The sequence below is a fragment of the Lepisosteus oculatus genome, chromosome 10 (assembly GCF_040954835.1).
Source record: "Lepisosteus oculatus isolate fLepOcu1 chromosome 10, fLepOcu1.hap2, whole genome shotgun sequence".
Taxonomy (NCBI): domain Eukaryota; kingdom Metazoa; phylum Chordata; class Actinopteri; order Semionotiformes; family Lepisosteidae; genus Lepisosteus; species Lepisosteus oculatus.
The window spans coordinates 28,493,544-28,517,652 of NC_090705.1; the positions used below are offsets into that span (position 1 = coordinate 28,493,544).

At 36.7% G+C, this 24,109-nt stretch overlaps 1 protein-coding gene across 2 annotated transcripts in view; it reads right to left on the reverse strand.

The window, feature by feature from the left end:
- chn2 (chimerin 2) overlaps positions 1–24,109 on the reverse strand; it is a 127,368-nt gene that overhangs the window by 29,468 nt on the left and 73,791 nt on the right. The window contains exons 3-7 of one of the 2 annotated variants that reach the window (XM_015357548.2): positions 20,681–20,817; positions 18,052–18,107; positions 12,557–12,588; positions 10,887–11,000; positions 9,368–9,653 (exon numbers count right to left, since the gene is read on the reverse strand). In XM_015357548.2, the coding sequence (XP_015213034.1) occupies positions 9,368–9,653; positions 10,887–11,000; positions 12,557–12,588; positions 18,052–18,107; positions 20,681–20,817 (625 nt within the window). The remainder of the gene's footprint in view (positions 1–9,367; positions 9,654–10,886; positions 11,001–12,556; positions 12,589–18,051; positions 18,108–20,680; positions 20,818–24,109) is intronic. The other variant, XM_006635808.3, reaches the window with a different exon arrangement.

Sequence of the window (24,109 nt, forward strand, 5' to 3'; positions counted from 1 at the left end):
TTAACATAATTCCTTCTCTACTGTGAGAGCATCCTTTATCTGGGAGGCTCATCATCTTGCCCCATAGAAGCTTGTTAGGATTCATTTTGCCAGTATGTCTACCCTACAGATTAGTCTATTTTAGTAACTGACAGTGTATCATCAAGTGAACACTCTACGCTCAGCACACATCAACCAGTTCCATAACCAGAGGCCATAGCTGGTAAAGGCCAAGGGGTAAGTAACCTTGTTAAGTGGCCAACCTTAACAATCTATCATGCAGGTACTGGCCAGGCTCACACCCGGTTAGCTATAGTGGGTTGCCAGTTGTGAGTTGCAGGGTGATTCTTAGTTAATTTTTTAGCACTCCAGGTCAGGAACTAAAGCCAGGGCCCTAGATGTGTGAGGCACCAATGCAAACCATTGTGTCACTGTAACAACTGACACATTTGATACAATTCCAAACAAGCTTGGGACTGCCAAACATGTGATTTTAAAGAGATGTTAACCTGTCCTTCACAATAAAAATACCAGCCAAGAAACACAAATAACATCCATTTTTAAAGATTATTACTTACTATAAATATCTTAAATCATCTGTCATGACTTTTAAGAGAAGGCAGCAGATTACCGAAAATATATTTTGCTATTGTACAGACAGAATAATACTAGCAATCTAACCTGTTGGTCCACTTTTCCTGCTTGCAAGCCTTAATGTAAAACAACTAGGAAGATTTGTAATCACTATGTTATTTTAAATTAAAACAGCAGATGCAAAGGTTGTCTAGAAATGCTATTAATTTCCCATCATAAAACTGATTTTCACAGGTATTTAACCTTTCCATCTCGCCTCTAAATGTACATAAAAAGTAAATTGAAATAAATTAATTCAGGATTCAATGTGATATTCACAGTATCCCATAACATTATTCAAAGCGTTGTTGATACTTGCTGACATCCTGTAGAAAGAGAGATGGAAGAATTGGAAAGCTCAAGGAGGATCTACAAACACAGTTGCATTTGTCAGGGATGGTAAGAAGTGGACAAGATCAAGAAAAATCAAAGATTCTATCTTGCATAGAGTTTCATTCAAGGTGCAATACACTATAAATTTGAATAATATTATTTTAAAAAACACTGAAGCAAAGCTGTCAGCTTTTCACTTGCTAAATATCCAATGTATATATACAATCACCTCCAAACCATTGGTCTTGATGAGTAAAAAAGACTTTAAAAATTAACAACATGGGTAATGAGGATTATTGTAGCTATTGTAAATGTTATGAGCATTTCCAACATGTGGTTTATATAGTATTTTATTCAATTAATGATTAAATGAAATCAATGACATCAGAAATGTATTTCAGTTAAATAAATTATTAAACGCTACAATTATTGGCACTCCTGTTTTCAGTCTTTTGTATAATTTTTAATATTAATTTTGGAGGTGACTGTATATACCATGCTTTGTTCCAAAATTCTACAAGTGACGTATAGATGACTGTGTTGGTGCAGCCACCTGCTAAAGCAATCAGCTACTGCAATTTCAACATCAATTTCCATCCTTCTTTTCACTATCAATGTATCCTCCATCATGGATTAACGTTTTCCAAAATCTGGAGTGCCCAGTAAACTATACACTATAATATATACTGTATATATACTGTATTAGTGATCCATACATCTGCTTTACATACAGACGTAACTCAATTCCTTGATAGTGCATCCCATATCAAAACAGATTAGTATCTACACTGTACACAGACACTCTGAATAGTGACAGAACACAAAATCTGTGAAGCTCAGGAGAGGTAAAATATTTCCTCAAGTCTTTGTGGTTATTCATTAAGTGAAAGAATTTGCACAGCTTTCCTGAGGGCATTTTTAAGTGCATAAGGGAAGTTACTTTGATTGTAGAGATATACACTACTACTTGCTAAGATCGTTCTGTAAACTCGAAGAAGAGTTATCACTGTTAAATAAGCAACTAAACAGTATTAAATTTATACCAATAAAAGATGGCAGGAATGTTGCTGAAAGAATTTAACTTGATTCTTTATACCTCCAAAAATAAAATCATCTCACTTTGTTTTGCCACAAACATGTTGGAGAGAGAGTAGTAATAGAGAAGCGGGACATTCCCATATATATTGGCATCGTTCAAGAATTCAATTTTATTGGGACGAAGTGTCGTCTCTGATTCAAGATATATTATGTTTAGAAATTCCAAAGTCTTGTTCAGTTCTGTATCTGGGTATTCTGCCTCATGAGGTTGTGAGAAGAGATAAATAATTGCTAGAAGTATTTTTGGCAGCAAGCAAGAAAGCTATTATACATAAATAGTTACAAAGAGATCCCCAATCAAAGAAAAATTGATTTTTATTGTTTCAGAGATTTATGAAATGGAAGAAAGTTTGTTCTTTTCACCCCTTTTTCCCCAGCACTATACACTCTGTAAAAATGCATAAGAATGATAAATAACAGACTTTATATTCATTTATATTTGTAATACTAGAGGTTTTGAGATGACTGGCAACTTTTTTATTTCTGATTTTATTTGTATGATTATATTTGTATGTTCATACAAAAAAATAAAATAAAACCATAACAAAATAAAAACTGATAAATCTTATGATCAGTATTACACTTATACTGAATGTTGTTACATTTACATACTGATAAATCTTTTGATAATTATAGATGGCACAAATAATTCACATTATCAAAGCTAAGGGATTATATATTGTAATTATTAAATGTAAAGGAAATCAAGGAATTTTATTTGAAGGCTTTATGGTTTAATTTATTTTAATAGTATATTGGACACATATTCTAGATTACATCCTAAGGGACAAAAGGGATGAGAAAAGTATTTCCTACTGTAAATACTTTAAACCTTACAAAATGTTAAGATTGCTTGAAATATTAGAAAATACAGAATTTTACACTTAAGATAAAAATCACACCTGTCAATACACGAAAAACATTTTCTTTGTATATAAAGAAAAACCATGATACGTCTCAACATATTTGTGTAATGTGAAACAAAAGTTTACAGATAAAGCTGTTCAACTGGTACTGTCACTTCTGAAATCCTTTTCATGAGATGAATCAAAGCACATAAGAATACAGAAAAACAAAGCATGCAGTTTCCAAGATATGGTAGATTAGCATACCGGTTGAGTGTAGGTCACATCAGTGCTTAACTGGAGGATTACAGTGATATTATAAGATTTGTAGAAGGTTTCAGCAATCAACAGCCCTGGTCAAGACCATTCATCCTATGTACTGTACATATTATTTAATTCCTAGAGCAAGGGCTTATTTACAACTACTTATAAATTAGGCATTCATCATAATTACTGTATTTTGTAACTATAAAGTTGTGATAGTGTAAATATGTCATCATTTGCACAGAAACCAACATACTCAGAGGATGCTAATGACTTAGAGTAGGAATAACTCATAGATTGGTAAAAATATACACAGCTAAATACATAAAATAAATATAATAATGTCTGAACAAACAGTATTTTCTGGAAATGTGTTTAAATAAAAAAAGAAGAAAACAATTAATGAAATTTAGGTAATTTCAGAGATTTTATAGATTTGTTTAATACAGGGACAATTTACCTTCCTGACATTTGAAGTGGATGCTATTTTCAGTATATCATGATGAAAACTAATTATTTTTATCATATATAATATGTAGTTTTGTTCTGAACTTCACTAAAAAGACTTTTCCTCAAATTCTATTGAAAGATGATGATTAACAACAAGTAAAAAAACAGTACTACAATGCACATAGACACGCATAGCGTTGGTATTATTTCTGTGCCATTTTGTTTGTTGTTCACACAAAAAAATCGCAAGGGAGCAAATGATACAGCAAGCTTTAACACAAACCACCAGTAATATAGAACGCACATGACAGAATCCCAGGTAAGATGTTGTGAAAGACAAGAATCCAGGTAATGTACAGTGAATGATTCAGTTGCAAAGAGAAAAAGTTTTCTTTCAACTATGTGCGTTTATATTTAAGAAATCAACAGATAGACATATTATATAACATAGTATATTATAATTTTATAACATATTAAATTATAATTGTATATAATAGATACATAAAAATACTGTGCTTTGCCCTGTCAATGTTACCCTAGTAGAGTCTATCTGAGAAATTTGTTATGTACTGTACAAGCCAATATCTGCCAAGGTGTTTCTGGAAAAAGGACTATTTTCCCTTTAATACCTTTGTCACTATATAAATTAAAACTAAACCATGTCTGAATTAAAGTATAGGAAATGTCATCTCTACTTGAACTAGTAACACTTGATGCCATGTTTTTAGAGGGGTTTGTGAGTGTTTATAGACAAATACTTTGTAGGTATTGGGACAGTAAAGTCAAGCAATTCAGACTTGAGACAAAAAGATTAATATTAAGCAAAAGTATATAATCTTACGTTTTATAACATAACAATTTCTTGCATTAGGAATTTGTCTTTCCGCATACCCCAGCTTGCTCTCCATGAGACACACAGACACACAAATAGGGAGAGAGCATGGGGTCAGAGTGCAGGGTCAGCCATTGTACAGCGCCCCTGGAGCAGGTGGGGTTAAGGGCCTTGCTCAGGGGCACAATGGTGTAGGATTCCTCTGCCGGCTGCGGAATTTGAACCGGCAACCTTCCAGCTACAGGCGCATTTCCTTAGCCTTAGTAAACTAAAGTAATATAAAACTTAGTATTGCATGCAATAACTGCATCAAGCCTATGACCCACTGACAACACCAAACTCTTGATTTGTTCTTTTGAGATACTTTGCAAAGCAGTTGCTGTTTCCTTTGCAGGTTTTCTGATTCAGTGTCATTTTAAGCAAATGAAATGCATGCTTGATTGGATTTAAATAAAAAGATTGACTTTTTTTTCTTTTTTACCTTAATTAACTCTGCCTCAATAGTTATGGATGGCACTATACTGTATATGGATTTTTTGTCCTTCAAAATATCTTGTAAGAATATACTTTGGATATCAAAACAAAAATTCTGCTGAACTATCATAATAATCTGTAAGCCTTAATTGCAATTTTAATTATTGATTAGTATCCAAAGTAATGTTGGCCATGGTAATGATGTGGTAATGTTGCATTGAATGCTTATTCTTTATACTATTCCATATGATAGTAAGAGTTTATCATGTGATGCACATACAGTATCCCTTGTGTTTGATATCACCATTTCAATAGTTTTGGTACAATTCACCTGGCTGTGAAAATGACAGTCCTGACCAAAACACAAGAACTGTCAGAACCATCAAAAAGGAAACAAGGAGACTCAAAATACCAATGTAGATTTTTCATCATTATGTAATTTTGCAGGAGCACATGATTGAGAATGTGTGCTAGAGTGGAGTAGGTTTGGAAATGTTTCGGTGGAGGAAGTTGAAGGGACAAGGCCTATTTTTACACTTACAATTAGGTGTTATTAAAGATTTCTCATAATCCTTGTGCTGCCTTGACCAAGCAGCCTGGTGGCACTGTGTGCAAGGGTACATGAATGTGGGTAAGGGGCCTCTCTGATATGAGATATCATAAAGCTATATAAAAGCTAAGCAGTGTAATGACCTATAGTCCAAATGAACTCTATCAAGTTGTAGTCTGTTTTTTTTCTCAAAACCATGTGTCCAAAGGTCCCTGGTCATCACCCAAAGGAAGATCCACCAATGAGTTTTCAGTAGGATGGGTAAGACCTGAGCATTTCAGCCAATCGCCAACTTTTGATATTGTACCTTAAAAGAAGACCCCAACTCATTTTCATTGTTTGCTGTAATTCACTGGTTCCTTTCCAATGTGACTGCAAGCAGTTCAAGTCACGACTTACTTTCTCCACAACACCAGGCAGGGAGCCTACAGTAAAGTACAGAATTATTTCCAAAATGTTGTTTCTGAAACAGAAGATATCTTGTTTTTGAGAATCTATTGTTATTTCGTCCGACCAAAGAAATAAGAAAAGAGTTGGACCCTTTCTGTAAGATTACAATTCGAACTCCTCCCAGACATTTCAGTGTTTAATAATACTATTTTTGTTCTATTCCCAGGTTCATTAAATGTTAGATTTTACCATAAGAAAAATAAATATTAAAACTGAGGAACAGTCTTCCAAAATAACTTTTAATAATAATGCTTACAGTTTGGATTATCATTTACACATATTGCCAGATGTTTTTCAATTGATGAAAGTGATAATTATAATATTATTATCTGTTTTTTCAAAGCCAGGTTTTATACACTAGATTTATGTTTTGCATAATGGCTATTAATTTGAACACGATCATTCAAGATATAGTGTATAAGCAGATTTTAAAGTGTAAATTGCCCATGTAATTCATATAGTATAGAAGTTTATCTATGAAGATTCACTCACTGAGCTTTTTGGCAAACTACTGTAAGTCATCCTTGTAGACTTTTTGCTATTGAGTCATTTTTCCAGTATGTAAAAACAATTTCTACAATTTTCAAACCTAAAAACAATTGTGTCAATATGTAAAATAAAAGAAAATGTCATGCTTTTAGATAAAGTCTAGAAAATAACTGAACAACACAGCTAAACTTGTGCAAAGATGAATCTGATACAGAGTCCAGATATCATGTGTGGCACATCATTCATTATTACAGTGCTGTTTTATAAGCCCTTTAAGAGCTTTCCCATGATTATCACCACGTGTCTTAAATTATTTTTCCAAGATTTTTCAAGAGTTTATGATTTCTGCATGAGATTTTATGGCAAGGTACTAATAAAACTGTAAAACATTATATGATGGTCACAGTGAAAGTGCAACTGCCAACATTACGAGATAACAAGCGAGTTAGCCTGTAAGATCTAAACCTTTTTACTATCATTAGCAATATACTGTAGCTATTGGATAGTAAATGTGTAAAACAGCCAAGGAAACAGCAAGGTGGTGAAAGGTTAGATGGGGTTTGATCAAAAACATTGCAAGGTTGTCACCTAGTGGGTAATATCTAGAACAGAAAATGTATTAGACATATATAAGAACAGCTTTCTGTAAGATTGAAAACACATATCATCAGACACGAGATTTTAAACTCTTGAAAATACATCCAAAAGCACAATAACCAAGAATGTATCTACCATTTCTTTAATTTTACAAAATAGCAGCCTGTAGAACAAATGTTTCTTTTTAAATAAAAGATTCACAAAATTTCTGGATCACACAAGTCATTTTTCATTACTCATGATGAACTTAGCAATAAAATGCAGGGAAACAAATATCTAGCTGATAATCAAACTACTAGTCATTTGTATTTTTTTTTTACTTTATTGTTATAGTTTTTTCAGCAAAATATAATATTAAAAGATGTTCTTAATGTTGTTTTGTGTGTAATACTGAGTAGTCCTTCATCAGTTTCCATACTAATAACTGATATGCTTTTTTGGGATTTTTTTCTCATTTCCCAACAATGATACTGTCAATAATTTTTTGTATAAAATTTTGTTCTAAAACAAGGAAATAAGAATATATATCTGGCTTACTTGAGACTAAATCCTTCGGCAAGAGGATGCCTTGATGGACCACTACATCTTACCTAATAGTAATAATAATAATTCCTTACACTCATATAGCGGTTCTCTGGACAAAGCACTTTACAGGTAATGGGGACTCTCCTCCATTACCACCAATCTGCAGCTTCCACTTGGATGATACGATGGCAGCCATAGTGCGCCAGTATGCTCACTAAACATCAGCTATTATGATAATGATAATGTTTCTTTATTAGCCCTATACAATTTCTTGCATTAGGAATTTGTCTTTTCACACACCCCTTTTTCTCTATGGAGACAGACAGGGAGAGAAGCAGAGCGCAGGGTCTGCTGTTGTATGGTGTCCCTGGAGCAGTTAGGGTTAAGGGCCTTGCTCAGGGGCCCAACAGAGTAGGATTCCTCTGCCAGCTGCGGGATTTGAACCAACAACCTTCCAGTCACAGGCACAGATCCTTAGCCACAGAGCCACCGCTCCGCCCATGTTAGTGGGAAGGAGAACAGTGTGATGAAGCCAATTCATACATGGGGCTTATTAGGTGGCCATGATTGGTAGAGGCCAGTGGGAAATTTGGCCAGAATGCCAGGGTAACACCCCTACTCTTTTTGAGAAACATCCTGGAATATTTAATGACCACAGATAGTCAGGACCTTGGTTTTAGGTCTCATCTGAAGTACAGCACCATTTTTTATAGTATAGTGTCACTGGCACTATACTGGGGCATTGGGACCCACACAGATCACAGGGTGAACACCCCCTACTGGCCACACTAACACCTCTTAGTGCAGCATATTTTGCTTTCTCAGGAGCTTACCCATCCAGGTAGTGGCTAGGCTCACACCTGATTAGCTTCAGTGGGTTGCCAATTGTGAGATGCAGAGTTACAGAGTGACATAGCTGCTGGCAGTAAACAGTGTTCCTAAAGGCTTTCCTGGAATTGAATATGTTTAGAACTAATCAAACAATATTTAATAAATATGTTACTTTACCAGGTCTTTGCGTTCAATGAAAGAGCATATCCTTTAAGATGTCTAATTATATTGCGTTCTCTTGAGGCAACGGCAAAAGATTAGTATCTAGTTAATCAAAATTAAGTATCTAGTTAACATGTATGCCACATACAGTATATGTCTAAATAGAATAATTATCTATTCTTATATTGCCAACATTACAATGTCTATTTATATGCAACTATAGAAGGCCCAACTACCACATTTTAATAATAATAATAATAATAATAATTGCTTACACTTATATAGCGCTTTTCTGGACACTCCACTCAAAGCGCTTTACAGGTAATGGGGACTCCCCTCCACCACCACCAATGTGCAGCATCCACCTGGATGATGCGACGGCAGCCATAGTGCGCCAGAATGCTCACCACACATCAGCTACCAGTGGGGAGGAGAGCAGAGTAATGTAGCCAATTCATAGATGGGGATTATTAGGAGGCCATAACTGGTAAAGGCCAATGGGGAAATTTGGCCAGGACGCCAGGGTTACACCCCTACTCTTTCAAGAAACGCCCTGGAATTTTTAATGACCACAGAGAGTCAGGACCTCGGTTTTACGTCTCATCCGAAGGATGGATGTATTTTCTTTACATTTGCTATCCAGTCTCTTAACACTACATAACTTGTTACCAAAATGTAGTTCATAAGATGAAAACAAAATGTTTTTAGCATACCTGTATACCATATGAGTATTTCAACTAATATTAAAACAGTAAGTCTACATGACAGTGCATCTAAGAACCTATTTTAATTTTTTTAATTGAATTCTCAAATCCTTTGTTCACAATTATTCACACAAGAATAAAACTCCCTTACCTTTTCCACAGAGTTACTGTCTTCCTTGAGGAATGAAACCTTCTTGAAGTCTTGTCTTGGTTTACTAGGACTTCTCGTCATCTTTTCTCTGAGCAGTGTTGCATAGCCAGAGTGTTCATAAATAGGATTGGTTGTCATCTTTGAAATATATTCTGAAGCTTTTGTCTCAATGTAAAGTGTTATCAATCCATCGGTTACCAGGTCATGGATTGACTCGAACCTCTTCTCACCTACGAAGTGTTTTCCATCATAGAACAACCTGTAATTTAAGGTTTGATTGCCAAACCTTGTAAAAAAAAATGTTTTTTTTAACAATGATCATCTGTTCTAGATTAATAGCCCTTGCCACACTTCAATCGTTCTTACCATTATGATTTAACAAGAAATGAATTATCACTTTACGGCAAGTTACCCTCTGTGGGAATTGAAAGGGAGACACCTCTCTAGTATAGGGCAAAATTAAATTTAATTTCATATGAAATTAAAAAAATTAAAGATGAATTAGAAGTTTATTATTGGATTATACAGGGTTAGTTAAAATCTTGTCGACAAGTATGAATGCCAAATATTTTACTAAAGTTTTTTCTCCTCCACAGATGGCACTGTAGTCGAACAGTATCCACAAAAGCGTCACCTGTGGAGAAATAATTTTGTGTTCTCTGTTATCATGAAACCCATGTAATTAATTTGTAATAAACTGTCAAAGCTGTCGATAGCATTTTGACTAACCCTGTATTATAGTCTTGTATATTTCTGATGTGTTACTTTACCTGTTATGAACAGAATGAGGTTGATCACGCACAAGTTCCATATCTGTACAAAATGTGATCTTGAGATTTGCGTTGGAACTGTTGTTGAGTATTTTGTGGAAGGATATCAATAAGACATAGTACTCTTTAATCTAAATGTATCAACTGAACAGTGGTATTACAGCACAGTTGATACTGTGGCTATCAAGCAGGTGACCCACAGAGTCTTATGTACATCATAGTCAAAATGTTTTCATCAAATATAAAATTAATGGTATTTACTTCTGTATTCCATGGCAAAAGCACAATTAAACATTTTGTAAAGTTCACATAGAAGCAAGGAAAAAAAAGGGGGGGGGGACAGTGACAAGGTAAAAACTTGAGAAAACCACAAACAAGACCTTTTCTTGTAGGATGTATTTATTATAGAATTGCTCTCTCAGTTTACCTTGAAATAGTTTTTATCTTTCCCATTTTTACCAGCTCCTGTATTTACATCAATTTTGTTCCCGCTAGACAAAAGCTACAAAGTTTGAAGATGGCCCAGTAGATAATGCTGCTAATGATGTATACAATCTTTTGTGTAAACAATAAGTCAAGTTACTTTATGACTTATTATAGGGAAATGGGCAAGATCACTGTACAGTGTCTATAATCATTCTCAGCTCATCAGAAAACGAAGTTATCTTTTAAACTTTAAAATATTTAATTTAATATGTGAAAAGTAAAAGCTGCTGAACTGTTGTATGAAATTAAGAGAAATGCCCCACCGTAAAGCCAGTGTGTATGAGCCAGGCTGCCTCTGGCTTTCCCTGATGAGGTAGGCACCCTCTGCCTCACCCAGGAGCTCTTCAGCTTGCTCCCTAGAAATCATTGCATGAAACCTCAGAGAAGAGAAAAGCACAAGATTAGGATCTACAAACCGCCCGCTCTAAAAAATATCATCTGTTATAGCAGACATAGCTGGACTGCACAAAAAATTCTGAACTGCCCAAAATGTTGTTTGCTCCAAATAGGTTAGGAAATTTGATTTTGATCTGTTGCCATGATTTTTATTAATATTGGTAAAACCTTTGTTAAACAGTGCTCACACCCAAATCTGCCTAAAAGCCTGCAAATCAACTGCAGAGCACCGACCTTGAATTCACTGAGATTTGTACAAAGCCTTGCAAAAGTTTTCAAACTCTTTCTATGTTGGCCCATTTTGTGAAATGAAGCATGCATTTATAAACTTAATACTGTTACAAAATAGGGGGTGCATTTAAATACATGAGCAGGAGATTCCATTTGAGGCACACCTATGATGAAAGAGTAGTAAATCAGAGTCAAAACATTGCAAAACTAATCTAACCTATTTAATCGTTATTAAAAATACACCATAACACAACTAACCAATACAAAATATTATACTATAACACAAGTACAAATATATGTACTGTATATCAGAGGCCTACATCTTACAGACCTAGATAAAGTACACAGAATTCAATACCTTGTGAGACAGTGGATAAATCTTCTCATCCTTCCTTAGCGCTAGTCACCACTAGAAGGCCCAGGAAGACAACAAAACAACCCTCTAGCTTTCCTCCAGCACAGCCACATGAGAATTTGGGGCTCTCCATCATCACATCATCAGCAACACCTGCACTACCAATTAATAGCCTTGTAACAAATGCTCACTTGGCTGATGGGGCATTCGGCACAGAACCTCATCTAAGCAACTCTGTTGAGGCGCTTATTATAGCACTTTAAGATATAAATTTGAATTTACGTTTCTATCGAGCTTTAGTGCTCATCTTACTTCCTTAAGATATATACTTTTCAAGTGATTTCACACTGGCATTCTACCATCTTACTGAGGTTGCTAGGTTAAAGCAGGTGAAATCACAGCCCAGTCACTCACACTGTTACAGCCTGTAATCTGAAACCCTACGCGACACCTTAACGGGTCACAAAGAGGAATGCAACCTGCATCCAAAAACAAGAATATGGCTCAAAACTAAATCTCCCTTCTTATAACACAGATGCCCAATGATGTTCAGAATTTTTTTTTATTTTCAGCTACCAACATTTCCCTTTAGTTACTGTACATTATTCCATATTAATATTTCATATTAAGTGAATATAAAGAAGCAGGTGAAACTAATGTTTTCACTAACATCTGACAGACCACAAGTGCCACCTATTGGCCAGTGAAGATTCTCTGAGCAGAATCATAGCATGACAAGGTAATTTTGCTGTGGTAATGAATATATATAGTAAGTATTAATTGCTTCCTTAAAGTGTCATGACTGCAAGCTTTAAAGTAACAAAATCTGAAAACTATTCACAGGTTTGAATACTTTTGCAAGACACTGTACATCTCCCAGGTCCCTGCGATAGTACACTATTAAAAAAATAACAGCGGGGATAAGAAAATAGTGAAAAAAATCATACGTACTCTCTTCCATAATACTTTGGCCTCTTCTCAACCTGAAACCAACAAGAAAGATATATAAAGACAATACAAAAAAGTTAGTACATAGCTCTCCCAGGTAGTCTTGATCGTGAAGAGCTACAGTATGAAGAAAATGGCTGTGATTTTGGAATGCGTATTAAGGTCTTCCAGGTGTTATAGATTAGATTTAGAGTGCTTCACTGTTGACTTCAAGTCCATACTTAAATCTGTGACCATGAAACTGACATGTTTAATAGTCTCGAGGTCATAATTTCCAGAATCATCACTTTCCATCTTTACTAAGCAACATTTTTAGATGTTTTTAATATACTGTACCTCAGCGTGCCTGCAGGGGGCAATATTTCATGTGTCCACAGATGACTGCAGTGCCGCAGAAATACTATTCATAATGTCTTAATGGCATATTTTTCTGTAGCAAGCATCAAGGAAATGACTTTGAAAATAACAGCAAATACTTTGATTTGTATTAATATCCTGGATAAGGTTATAGCATGATTTTTTGGCATGTAACTGTATAACAATACTTTCTATTGTTGGATATTACTATGTTTTGTATCTTCCACCGACTTCACTATCAACACAATGAAAGCAAACAATACTGATTTTATTTAGCACTGATCAGAATGCTTAACATCATATATGCCTTTTATAGTTTACATATTAAGCAGAAGGAAAAGTTAAATATTATTTTTTTTAGTCTTAGCAGTTTGCAACTGGTAAAACTGGCTTTTAACCTAACCGGAATAATGCTTTAGAGATACTACTGATACATGAAAGGGTACTGAAATGTCTTCTTTTGAGGAAACAGGAAGCTAATAAAACACTGCAAATATAACCAGACCGCTGAAAAGTCAGTTAAGAAATACTGTAGAGTACATCTGAAATAACTGGACACGTTACCAAGCTTTATGCAAACTCCTTCTTTTCAGTATAGAATTCAAAGAAAAATAGCTGATTGGCTGTTCTAGCAGTCAAACTATGGATGCTTAACTAATATTTAAATTAATTTTATTCAGAATGTTTATGACTTTTTCCAGTAGTGAAAAATAATGTTTATTTAAAATCTGTTGCTCTATTTTCTCAGTAAACAAAACACTTTGCACTCTTGAAATCATGTGACTAAGATTTTTTTTTAGGCATGGCATTTCTTCAGGTGTTGATATTCAAATCAATTCTCTCTCTGAACCAACTTGACAAGCTGACAACAACACCAGGTAACTACTGTTGTCTAAGCCTTGGCATATAAATTTGCAGTATGCCTAAAGGGCCGTGTTAGAAGAGAGCCTGTACATATAGCAACAGAATTCTGCCCAAGGTCTGCAGCAAGATCAGCTGGATATATATGATCAGCTAGCTACCACTGACGATGCGTCCACCTGATCAGCATTATGGTGGACTTTCGTCAACATTCCTGAATATTACGATATTTTTAAGTAAATGCTATGCCAGGAGCATATGAGGTGCCGTTTAGGCCATAATTCAAACTTTACCTCTCATACATACACAAATTGCTCTCACATACACACAAAAGGCTCTCACACTCTCCATTTTACCTCTCACATTCACACTCACCAATCACTTTGTGCCATTTAGACGGACCGCCTACATTGGGCCATAATTCACTTCTCACATACACATAAAATGTTCTGTCTCTCCCGTTCACATTGTGAAGGAGTTTTTTATGTATATGTGTGAGATAAAACCAGTGAATGTGAGAGAATGTGAGAGCATTTTATGTGTACGTGCGAGGTAAAACTAGGGAATGTAAGAGCGTTTTATGTATAAGATTTTTTTTGTGTGTATGTGAGAGCAATTTGTGAGTGTAAGAGAGGTAAAGTTTGAAAAATGGCCTAAACGGCACCTCACAGGAGCAAACTGAATTTCATGCCCATCAGTGACTTACTCTGACCAAGCAGGCATTTACTGTACTTCCTTTATTGTCCCAGATGGGACATTTGCTTTCAATTTCCCAGCTCAACGTTAACCAGGAGGAGCTACTGAACTGTCAACGCGAGAGTAGAGTAGGACTTTCTCTCTCCTTAACATTCTGATGCTATGCCAGGATTGGTTGACACTGGGCCAGCAGAGCAAGTGTTGGACAAAGCTTTGACCCTGTCATAACCGGCCCTAGGGGACCCTAGGTAAGACTTTAGAAAGCAGTCCCTCCAGATCATGATTTGCACATACACTACTCTTATCAGCTCCCAACACAACCTTATTTTACTATTAAGAATAATAAAACAAAATAATTATATAACTAGAAAACTTGTATTAACCAGCTTTGGAGAACACATAAGAACTAACATAGAAACAAGAACATGAGGTACACATTACAAAGATGATGTATTGTAACACTGAAAGTAACAAAGAGAAGCATTAATAACAATAATGATAAACAAAATCTCTGTTACTTCCAAATTTGAGTAAATCATAACTGACAGATTACTGCATTGAAACCTTTGTAGTAAAGAACTGCAGAAATAAATATGAAATTAAGTAAGAAAAAATAACAAGTGCACTCAATAACAAGGGAGGAGAGATCAGTAAGATAGATGGGAAAGTTTTATTAAAAAAGTTCTACTCTAATCAATTTATCAATATGTTCAATCTCAGGTATGTTTTAATCAACTTGAGCTCTGAAAAGCACCTTTCTGCTTCTGCTACTGTCACTGGGAGAGGGATTGCAATCCAAAAGGCTATAAGTTGAGTTCATAATACCCTCCTATAATGAAATATAGGAGAAATCACAAGGAAAACAATGTGTTTTAATGACAATTACTTATAATGGTTGAACAGTCTATTTCATGCTTTTTAGCAGGCTAACCACATGGCATGTTGGAAATGAGAATCTGTTAAATTCTAGTAAAAACACCTCAAGTAGTCAATATCTCTAGTTTCAAAATATAACATGTCTATGGTAACCCAGTTAAATGGAACTGACAGAGTCAAAATTAATTTAATACAAATACAAATGACTGTATTATTACACAGATTGTGCATTATTACAATGACTTGATTTGGTGTACCTCTGTTTTGTGATTGCTTATCCTGCTCTTCTTTTGAAACATTACCTACTCGATTATGATTGGTCATTTTTTTTGACTGGGCTTCCATTAGGATATTCCACAGCAGCAACAGAAAGAGCCACTACAGGGTCACATTTGAACTTGCCGATTTAAAATATGATGCATTGTACATTGAGGGGGCCTCCTGGAGGCCTTGGGGCCCTAGGCAGTAGCTTAGTCGCCAGCCCTGCTCCTTCTTGTACATGGGTGACATAAGTGCTGGATGAGTATTTCAGAATTCAACATTATTATTCTTGAGAACTCAATTGCTATCCAAACACATCTGATATAAATTGAATTTACCTAATGTTAAAGTATCTTATCTTTTCATAATCTTGATTCATTACATTGGTAACCCTCAAACAAATGATCAACCATTTGTATCTAGGAAGATTGTTTCATGTATTTACTTTTATGCTTTTATGTGCACATTGTATGCATTAATAAATGTATTCCATGTATTTTGAATCCATGTACAATTAATTGTTATCCTGTGGACTGATTCCTAATACCCAAGACAAGATCACAGAATTGACAGTTAGAAATTATTGAATTGTGCCAGTAATTTCACACAACAGGTGTCATCAGCAACTAATGCACTTATGTAATACAGTACTCAGAGTGTTATGGGATATATATTGAGATAAATATTCTGTATATGGAGGCAAACTAAGCATAAAAAGAAGAGGAGCAGATAGTAGTATCCAGAAGCACCTTGTAAGACTGCCAGGTGGAGCTAATAGCCAGCAGCCATATCACCCTCCAACTCACAACTACTGAAGCTAAGCAGGTGTGAGTCTGGTCAGTACCTGGATGGGAGACCTCCTGGGGAAAAACTAAGGCTCCTGCTGCTGAAAGAGGTGTTAGTGGGGCCAGCAGGGGGTGCTCACCCTGTGGCTCATGTGGGTCCTAATGCCCCAGTGTAGTGACGGGGACACTATACTGTAAACAGGCGCCGTCCTTCGGATGAGGCGTAAAACAGAGGTCCTGACTCTCTGTGGTCATTAAAAATCCCAATCGAAATCGAAAAGAGTAGGGGTGTAATTCTTGGAGTCCTGGCCAAATTTTCCATTGGCCCTTATCAATCATGGCCTCCTAACAATCCCCGTCTATGAATTGGCTTCATTACTCTGTTCTCCTCCCCACTGATAGCTGATGTGTGGTGAGTGTTCTGGCGCACTATGGCTGCTGTCGCATCATCCAGGTGGATGCTGCACATTGGTGGCAGTGGAGGGGAGTCCCCATTACCTGTAAAGCGCTTTGAGTGGAGTGTCCAGAAAAGTGCTATATAAGTGTAAGCAATTATTATTATTATTATTATTATTAAAGCTTAATGTCTCATGTACAGCATTTGAGCTGTTGCCAGAAAACGCCTGGTTTCGAATCCCTGTCACTGCTGAGGGACAATCTTTTTCCAATTAAGAATTTAAGTTGCACAGATGCAGCCATTCAAAATGCACGGCACAACCGCGAGAAATTATCTACCGTTCACCGCGTTGTACCGCAGTACGTGATAGGCTGGCCAAAATTACTGACAAAATTTAAACCCATAGCAACTGTACTCATTTTATTATGCACTGAAATTGATAAAATATCACAAAGTTACATGCCATTATCTGGATTATTTAAGCATGCATAAAAATCTTTATGTATTAAAAACTAACATTAAATTATCATGGGAATTCGTATATATTTATATGTACTGCACAGAGCAAAGCATGCCATGTTTAAAAAGGCAAAAGGCTATAGTCTATGATTTCTCTTTAATTTTAAAATTGCAATTTAACGTTAGCATTCCTGTACTACATATATACAGTATACACTCATCCACAGTATGTACACAATCAGTATTCTATTGGTCAAGCCGAACCGACTAAGAACCAGACATGGCCATTTCTGGGCCACCCTACACAAGTGGGGCTCCACTGATGACCCAACTTGCCAATGCGGTGATGGCAAGGAGCAGACGGCCGACCACATCCTATACTCCTGCCCTCGCTTCAGATGCCCTGGCAACTTTACTGATTTGGATGATGCCAGCTGTGACTGGCTGAGGCACCTGACTGTGACAATATAACTATGTAACCTCTGCATGTTAAGCTCATATGAATAATAATTATATTGGTAATAAAATATTATGATTTCCCTTGGGTTTAATATGATTACCTGAGGCAATATTCCTGAGTTATCAGTTAAACAACATTTAATTGACCTGAATAATAAAACCAAATAATTTTCAGAACATTATTATGATAAACAGACTGGTTGCTGTTGTTCTTCTAATTCCTAAGAGGCTACCAGGGAAAACATTTTCTATCATTCATTTAAAAATACAGACACATAAAGTGCAAATAGCCCAACTACAAAAAGGCACAAGAAAAACACAAAACTGAAAGATACAAAAATACTAACCTCTCGGTGGCAAATAATCCTCTTGGGTCTTGGGGCTGCTTGCTGCAACTGGTACACTGCACAGAAAAAAAGTTATTTTTCTACATATAGGGTATCACAGACAAACAAGACTGAACTTTGTTGCATTAACATTTAACTAGTGTACTGGATAATCATGTAAGAGCAACAAAAATAAAGCAGCAACTAACAGGTGAGTTGTTATCTCATACTAAACCAGTACAGTAGGTCCAAAGTAAACTTGACTGCTGAAATTAGTCCCCATCTCTGACAAAAAAAAAACTTGATTACAACAAACACAAAGTAACAGCTGCTTCCTTTGAGAGGATATTGAAATATTGGACTAAATTAGTAAAACTCTTTCTATAGACCAATTCCGAAATTTAGTATCATACTAAGCAGAACACTGGAATTACTGAAATAATATCATAATTTTTAGCATCTGACACAGTGATATAAATTCTAATATTCAACTAAAATTGCGCTCCAACCACAATCCAATAATTCTGTGTCTAATTATGAAGGTGCCTTCAGTACCATGGCTACTAATGCACATAGAATCTGTATACTGAATGTGATAGAATGTTCTGAGATGTAAATTCTGATAAATATTCTATGGAGGAAAGTGAACAGTTATTAATTGTTCACTTCCCTCCATAAGATATATCTCCAGTTTATCTCCATAAGATACATATAGTACAAATCAATGTTCTGGGACTGAAGTGTCACTTGAGTCTATTTGTTGTACTATTGATTGGTAATGCCTAGGCTAGGAGCGACTTGCAGCTTCCCATTGCCATGAGAAACATTACAGTTACAATGTTAGAATTTGCTGTAGCATTCAATGTTGGACCAGTCCCATGTGAATCAGGTTGGGCCATTTGTACATTTGACCTGCTGCCTTTCAATTAGTCATCTAATCAATCTATCACTTAATTTGCCCATTTAAAAGTTTAGTTTCTACTACATTGGTGCTCAAGCACTGAGCTCATTTAAGCTGTGTTCACTCTCTGATCGCAACTACCTGACTAGCTTCGAAAGCACCTATCCAGAGGAGAATCACCACTTTTATTTTTCTCTGGCAGTTCTCCCCTTGCCCCTGTCTTTACGCCGCTTTCTGGCAGCCCGATATCAAACAATATCCAACCTGCCTGCTAAACTCTCTCCACCAAGTCACCTTGGTCTCACTGCCTCCTGAGCTCTCTGGAATTGTCACACCCTTTACACCTAGAGGACGCTCTACTTCTGTCCTGTTCCTAGTTCCCTATGATTATTCATGTTTTTCCCGTGTGTCTTGTTGTTTGGCCTATTTACTTCCTGTGTCTGCTCTGCTCCTGGCTCAGCATTGAGTGTACGGATGTCCTGAGACCTGTTTAGTACCAGGCTGCTCCTGTCCGTGGCCTGAGGGCATAAGTTTCTACTCCGACATTGTCTGACCCCCTGAGCCTGGGCTAACCTCCGTGTTGTCCCCTTTTACTGCTACACATAGGGCCTTTATTGCTCTCCTGGTCATTCCATGGCATGCCTTCTGACATCCGTAACAGGAATAGGGATATTGAAGAATAGGTGTAAAACGGGTAAAATGGGCTATTTTATGTTGTTTAAAGTAAGGGTTTACTAAAGAAAATATTTTTATTGGGATCTTCACAGAAATTATTATTTATGATAGCTCTTCGGAATGTACCCTTTCTCATTCTTATGGTTGTGATCCAATAATAACAGTGTCAAAACAGCCAGATAAAGCATTAGCAAGATTTTAAGCATTCCCTGATTTGTAGAGAACTGCTTTGACAAGTGCTGCCTCAAAATTGGTAACTAAGCCCTTAGGGGATGGAAGGAAGTGGAGGTTAGCAGAAGAAACTTGCTTCAAGAGATGGACCAAATGCCCAACACTTTCACTCAAAAGGAGAATTGAATCCATCCATACATCTATTTTCTAACCTCTGGGGCCCATACTGGCAAGCTACAGGCACAAAGCAGGACAGCAGACTGAATGCAAAGGTTAATTGCAGGAGCAGACCAGCTTCTTAATATGTGATTAGATAAGAGGTCAGGTTGAGCCCTGGCTGTGGAAGTGGTGGCTCCAATTCAAAACAGTGGATAATGTAGGGTCGCCAGCTGAAATCGTCCCTGTTGAGTAGGTTTGACTGAAGCAAAGTACAGAGGCTCAATGTTAGCTGAATAAGAGATGATGGTTCTGATGCTGAAGAGAGGAGGGAGGTGGATGAGATGGACATCCTTTGGATCTGCAAAATCAAAGTTATGGCTCTTATTGGAATTACAAGGAAAAGCCCAAATCCCTGCACTTGGATTGCAGCCTGTCAGACTGCTCTTGGCACTGCACTGCAAGTGACAGTGGTGTAACAGTTTCAGGATGGGAATTGGGATGCAGAAAACAGTGCTAGAAATAGGTTTCTTGGAGGGATGAATATCTGGATTTCATGGAGTGTTGGCCAGTCAAATGGGCAGAAGACTGTGAAGGTTCTTTGACTGGCAGGGTCAGAGGCTGTCGCACCATACAGACTGAATCTGTTGCCAAAGCATCTGAACGAGTGGACATTATGGGGTATATGAAAAGTGGCAGATGTCTTTCAGTGGCATTGAACGACTTAATTGTTGGAAAATTACTGACCTTCCTTGGGTAGATGCAGATAGTGAAGTTTAAATAACTTGGCATGACTTGGAACTTGAGCTTTGCAGTTGCGATAAGTGGAGGAAGGCTGCCAATCGTCTGGAGGCTGCAGACAGATGAGCCTGAAGTGAGAATCTCTGCAGAAATTGAAGATTTACAAAAAATTGCAGGTAGAGGCAGAAGCTGCAGCTCTTAGACAAAGGGAAATAGAGGGCTATGAAAGCAGACCCTGGAGGTGTGAGGTCTGAGTCCATTAAATATACAGAGAAAAAGGTTGGTACCATAAGAGGACCAGTCGTTGATATGGTGATATGAAATTCTGCTCCGAGAATAGCAGCTGCTTTTGCTGCGAAGGCAAAACAGGGTACCACAATAGAAACTGAGAGGTTGATACATATATGGATTACATGGATACATACAATGACCTAATTACTAATGCCAGAGAGGGTAGACAGAGCAGAGCTCTTTTGTGAAATACAATTAATCTGAACTCAGTTATCGGGTTAATTCTATCCAGATAACTTAAGAAAATCCTGAATTAATTAAACAGCAAAATGTTTTCTTGACTTATCAGAAACAAACATGGGATATTATGTACTTGCTTATGATTTTTCAAGTTTTGACTGGACTTGTATTATAAACATCCACAGCAGCAACAGTAGGAGCCACAAGAGAGAATTTTTGACTCACATTTGAATGTGCCAAATAAAAAAAATTGTGTTGCACATCGATGGGCTCCACCTTCCGGCGTCAGAACTCTAGTCAGTCGCTTAGTTCACTTATGCCAAGGACCAGTCCTGCTTCACTCTCAACATGGCAGTAGCTTCAGGTTCCCAGATTCTAGCTGCTATTCACCATCACTCCCTTGTTCCTCATCTGTGACACCAAATAATGCCTCCAGAAAATCTAGACAAATTGATTTACTGTATAGAATGTTTTTTAATGTGACTTTCTTATCTGCGCAGCCTTACTGATCTCACCTCCCTTTCTATTGAATGTACTTGTTTTTTTTTACTTAATTTCATATTTATTTCTACAATTCCTTTTTACAAAGGTTTCAGTGCAGTACTGTAGTTTGTAAGTTATAATTTGCTATAATTCTGAAGTAACAGAGATCCGGTTTATCGTCATTTTGTTGTTATTAATGTTCCCGTTGATTCCTTTCAAAGTTAAAATACATATTTTCTTTGTAAAATGTTGGCTTCTTGTTATTGTTAGCAAGTTATTTATTATGAGCTTTTCAAAACTGGTTTAAAACTTTTATATATACAATATATATTTACTCATATATATATAATATTGTAACAAATGGGGGGTTATGAAACTGGTAAAAATCAGCAACTGACCGAGCAGTTTAGTCAATAAGTGAAATAATTATTCATAACCCCCAACTTGTACGAGATTTCTAACCATATACCCAGATATAGTTATAGGTATAACTAGAGCCAGGTGAATTCTTTATTCTCCGGAACAGGTTTGTTGAGAGGAGTAATAATCCAGGCACACTTGGTTTAAGCAAATATTGAATAATAATAATAATAATAATAAAAATAAACTTTATTTTATATAGCACCTTTAAAGGTGGCTTCTCAAAGCGCTTTACAGAATGACAACAATAATAAATAAAAAGAATACACAAGATAAAACACAATTACAATATATAGAGGAGACCGTGGATGGTGGTACTACGAAAAGCAGATGGGTAAAAAATGGCTTAAGTAAAGGCTTTTCTAAAGAAGTGGGTTTTGAGTCTGGATTTGAAGGAGTTTAGAGAAGGTGACTCTCTGATATCTAAGGAGAGAGTACCAGAGCTTGGGGCATAACAGGAGAAGGCCCTGTCACCCATACAATGTAGATGGGCTTGGGGGACAGTAAGGAGACCAGAATTAGAAGAGCAAAGTTTGCGAGGTGGGGAGTAGGGCGATAATAGTTTAGACAGGTACTGAAGTGCCAAGCCATGCAGAGCCTTATAGGTGAGCATGAAGATTTTAAAGTCTAAACAGAATTTGATCGGAAGCCAGTGCAAGGACTCCAGTATAGGAGTAATGTGATCATTTGCACTAGACCTGGTCAAGATTCTGGCTGCTGAATTTTGGATATACTGCAGTTTGTTCAAAGTAGATTTAGATACCCCAGCAAATAGAGCATTACAGTAATCAATTCGAGAGAACACAAATGTGTTGATCAGCTTTTCAGCCACAGTTAGTGATAGCATAGGGTGAAGTCTAGTGATATTTCTGAGGTGAAAAAAAAGATGTTTTAACAATATGCTGCACATGTGGGTCGAATGTTAAGCCAGAATCGAATATAACCCCAAGGTTTTTCAATTTAGATTGAAGCTCAAGTACGGAACCACCTACAGATACGGTTACAGGACTGGCTTTATGAAGTTGATGGGGGGTGCCAATAAGTATGACTTCAGTCTTGTCACAGTTAAGATGAAGGAAATTTTGAGTCACCCAAATTTTATGTCAGAGATGCAATTAGATAGAATAGAGACAGCCACATTAATGTCAGGTTTGGTATGGATGTACAGTGCCTTGCGAAAGTATTCGGCCCCCTTGAACTTTTCAACCTTTTGCCACATTTCAGGCTTCAAACATAAAGATATAAATTTTTTATTTTATGTGAAGAATCACCAACAAGTGGGACACAATTGTGAAGTGGAACGAAATCTATTGGATTTTTGAAACTTTTTTAACTAATAAAAAAATGAAAAGTGGGGCGTGCAAAATTATTCGGCCCCTTTACTTTCAGTGCAGCAAACTCACTCCAGAAGTTCAGCGAGGATCTCTGAATGATCCAATGTTGTCCTAAATGACTGATGGTGATAAATAGAATCCACCTGTGTGTAATCAAGTCTCTGTATAAATGCACCTGCTCTGTGATAGTCTCAAGGTTCTGTTGAAAGTGCAGAGAGCATCATGAAGACCAAGGAACACACCAGGCAGGTCCGTAATACTGTTGTGGAGAAGTTTAAAGCCGGATTTGGATACAAAAAGATTTCCCAAGCTTCAAACATCCCAAGGAGCACTGTGCAAGCGATCATCTTGAAATGGAAGGAGTATCAGACCACTGCAAATCTACCAAGACCTGGCCGTCCCTCTAAACTTTCAGCTCAGACAAGGAGAAGACTGATCAGAGATGCAGCCAAGAGGCCCATGATCACTCTGGATGAACTGCAGAGAACTACAGCTGAGGTGGGAGAGTCTGTCCATAGGACAACAATCAGTCTTACACTGCACAAATCTGGCCTTTATGGAAGAGTGGCAAGAAGAAAGCCATTTCTCAAAGATATCCATAAAAAGTCTCGTCTAAAGTTTGCCACAAGCCACCTGGGAAACACCCCAAACATGTGGAAGAAGGTGCTCTGGTCAGATGGAACCAAAATCGAACTTTTTGGCCACAATGCAAAACGATATGTTTGGC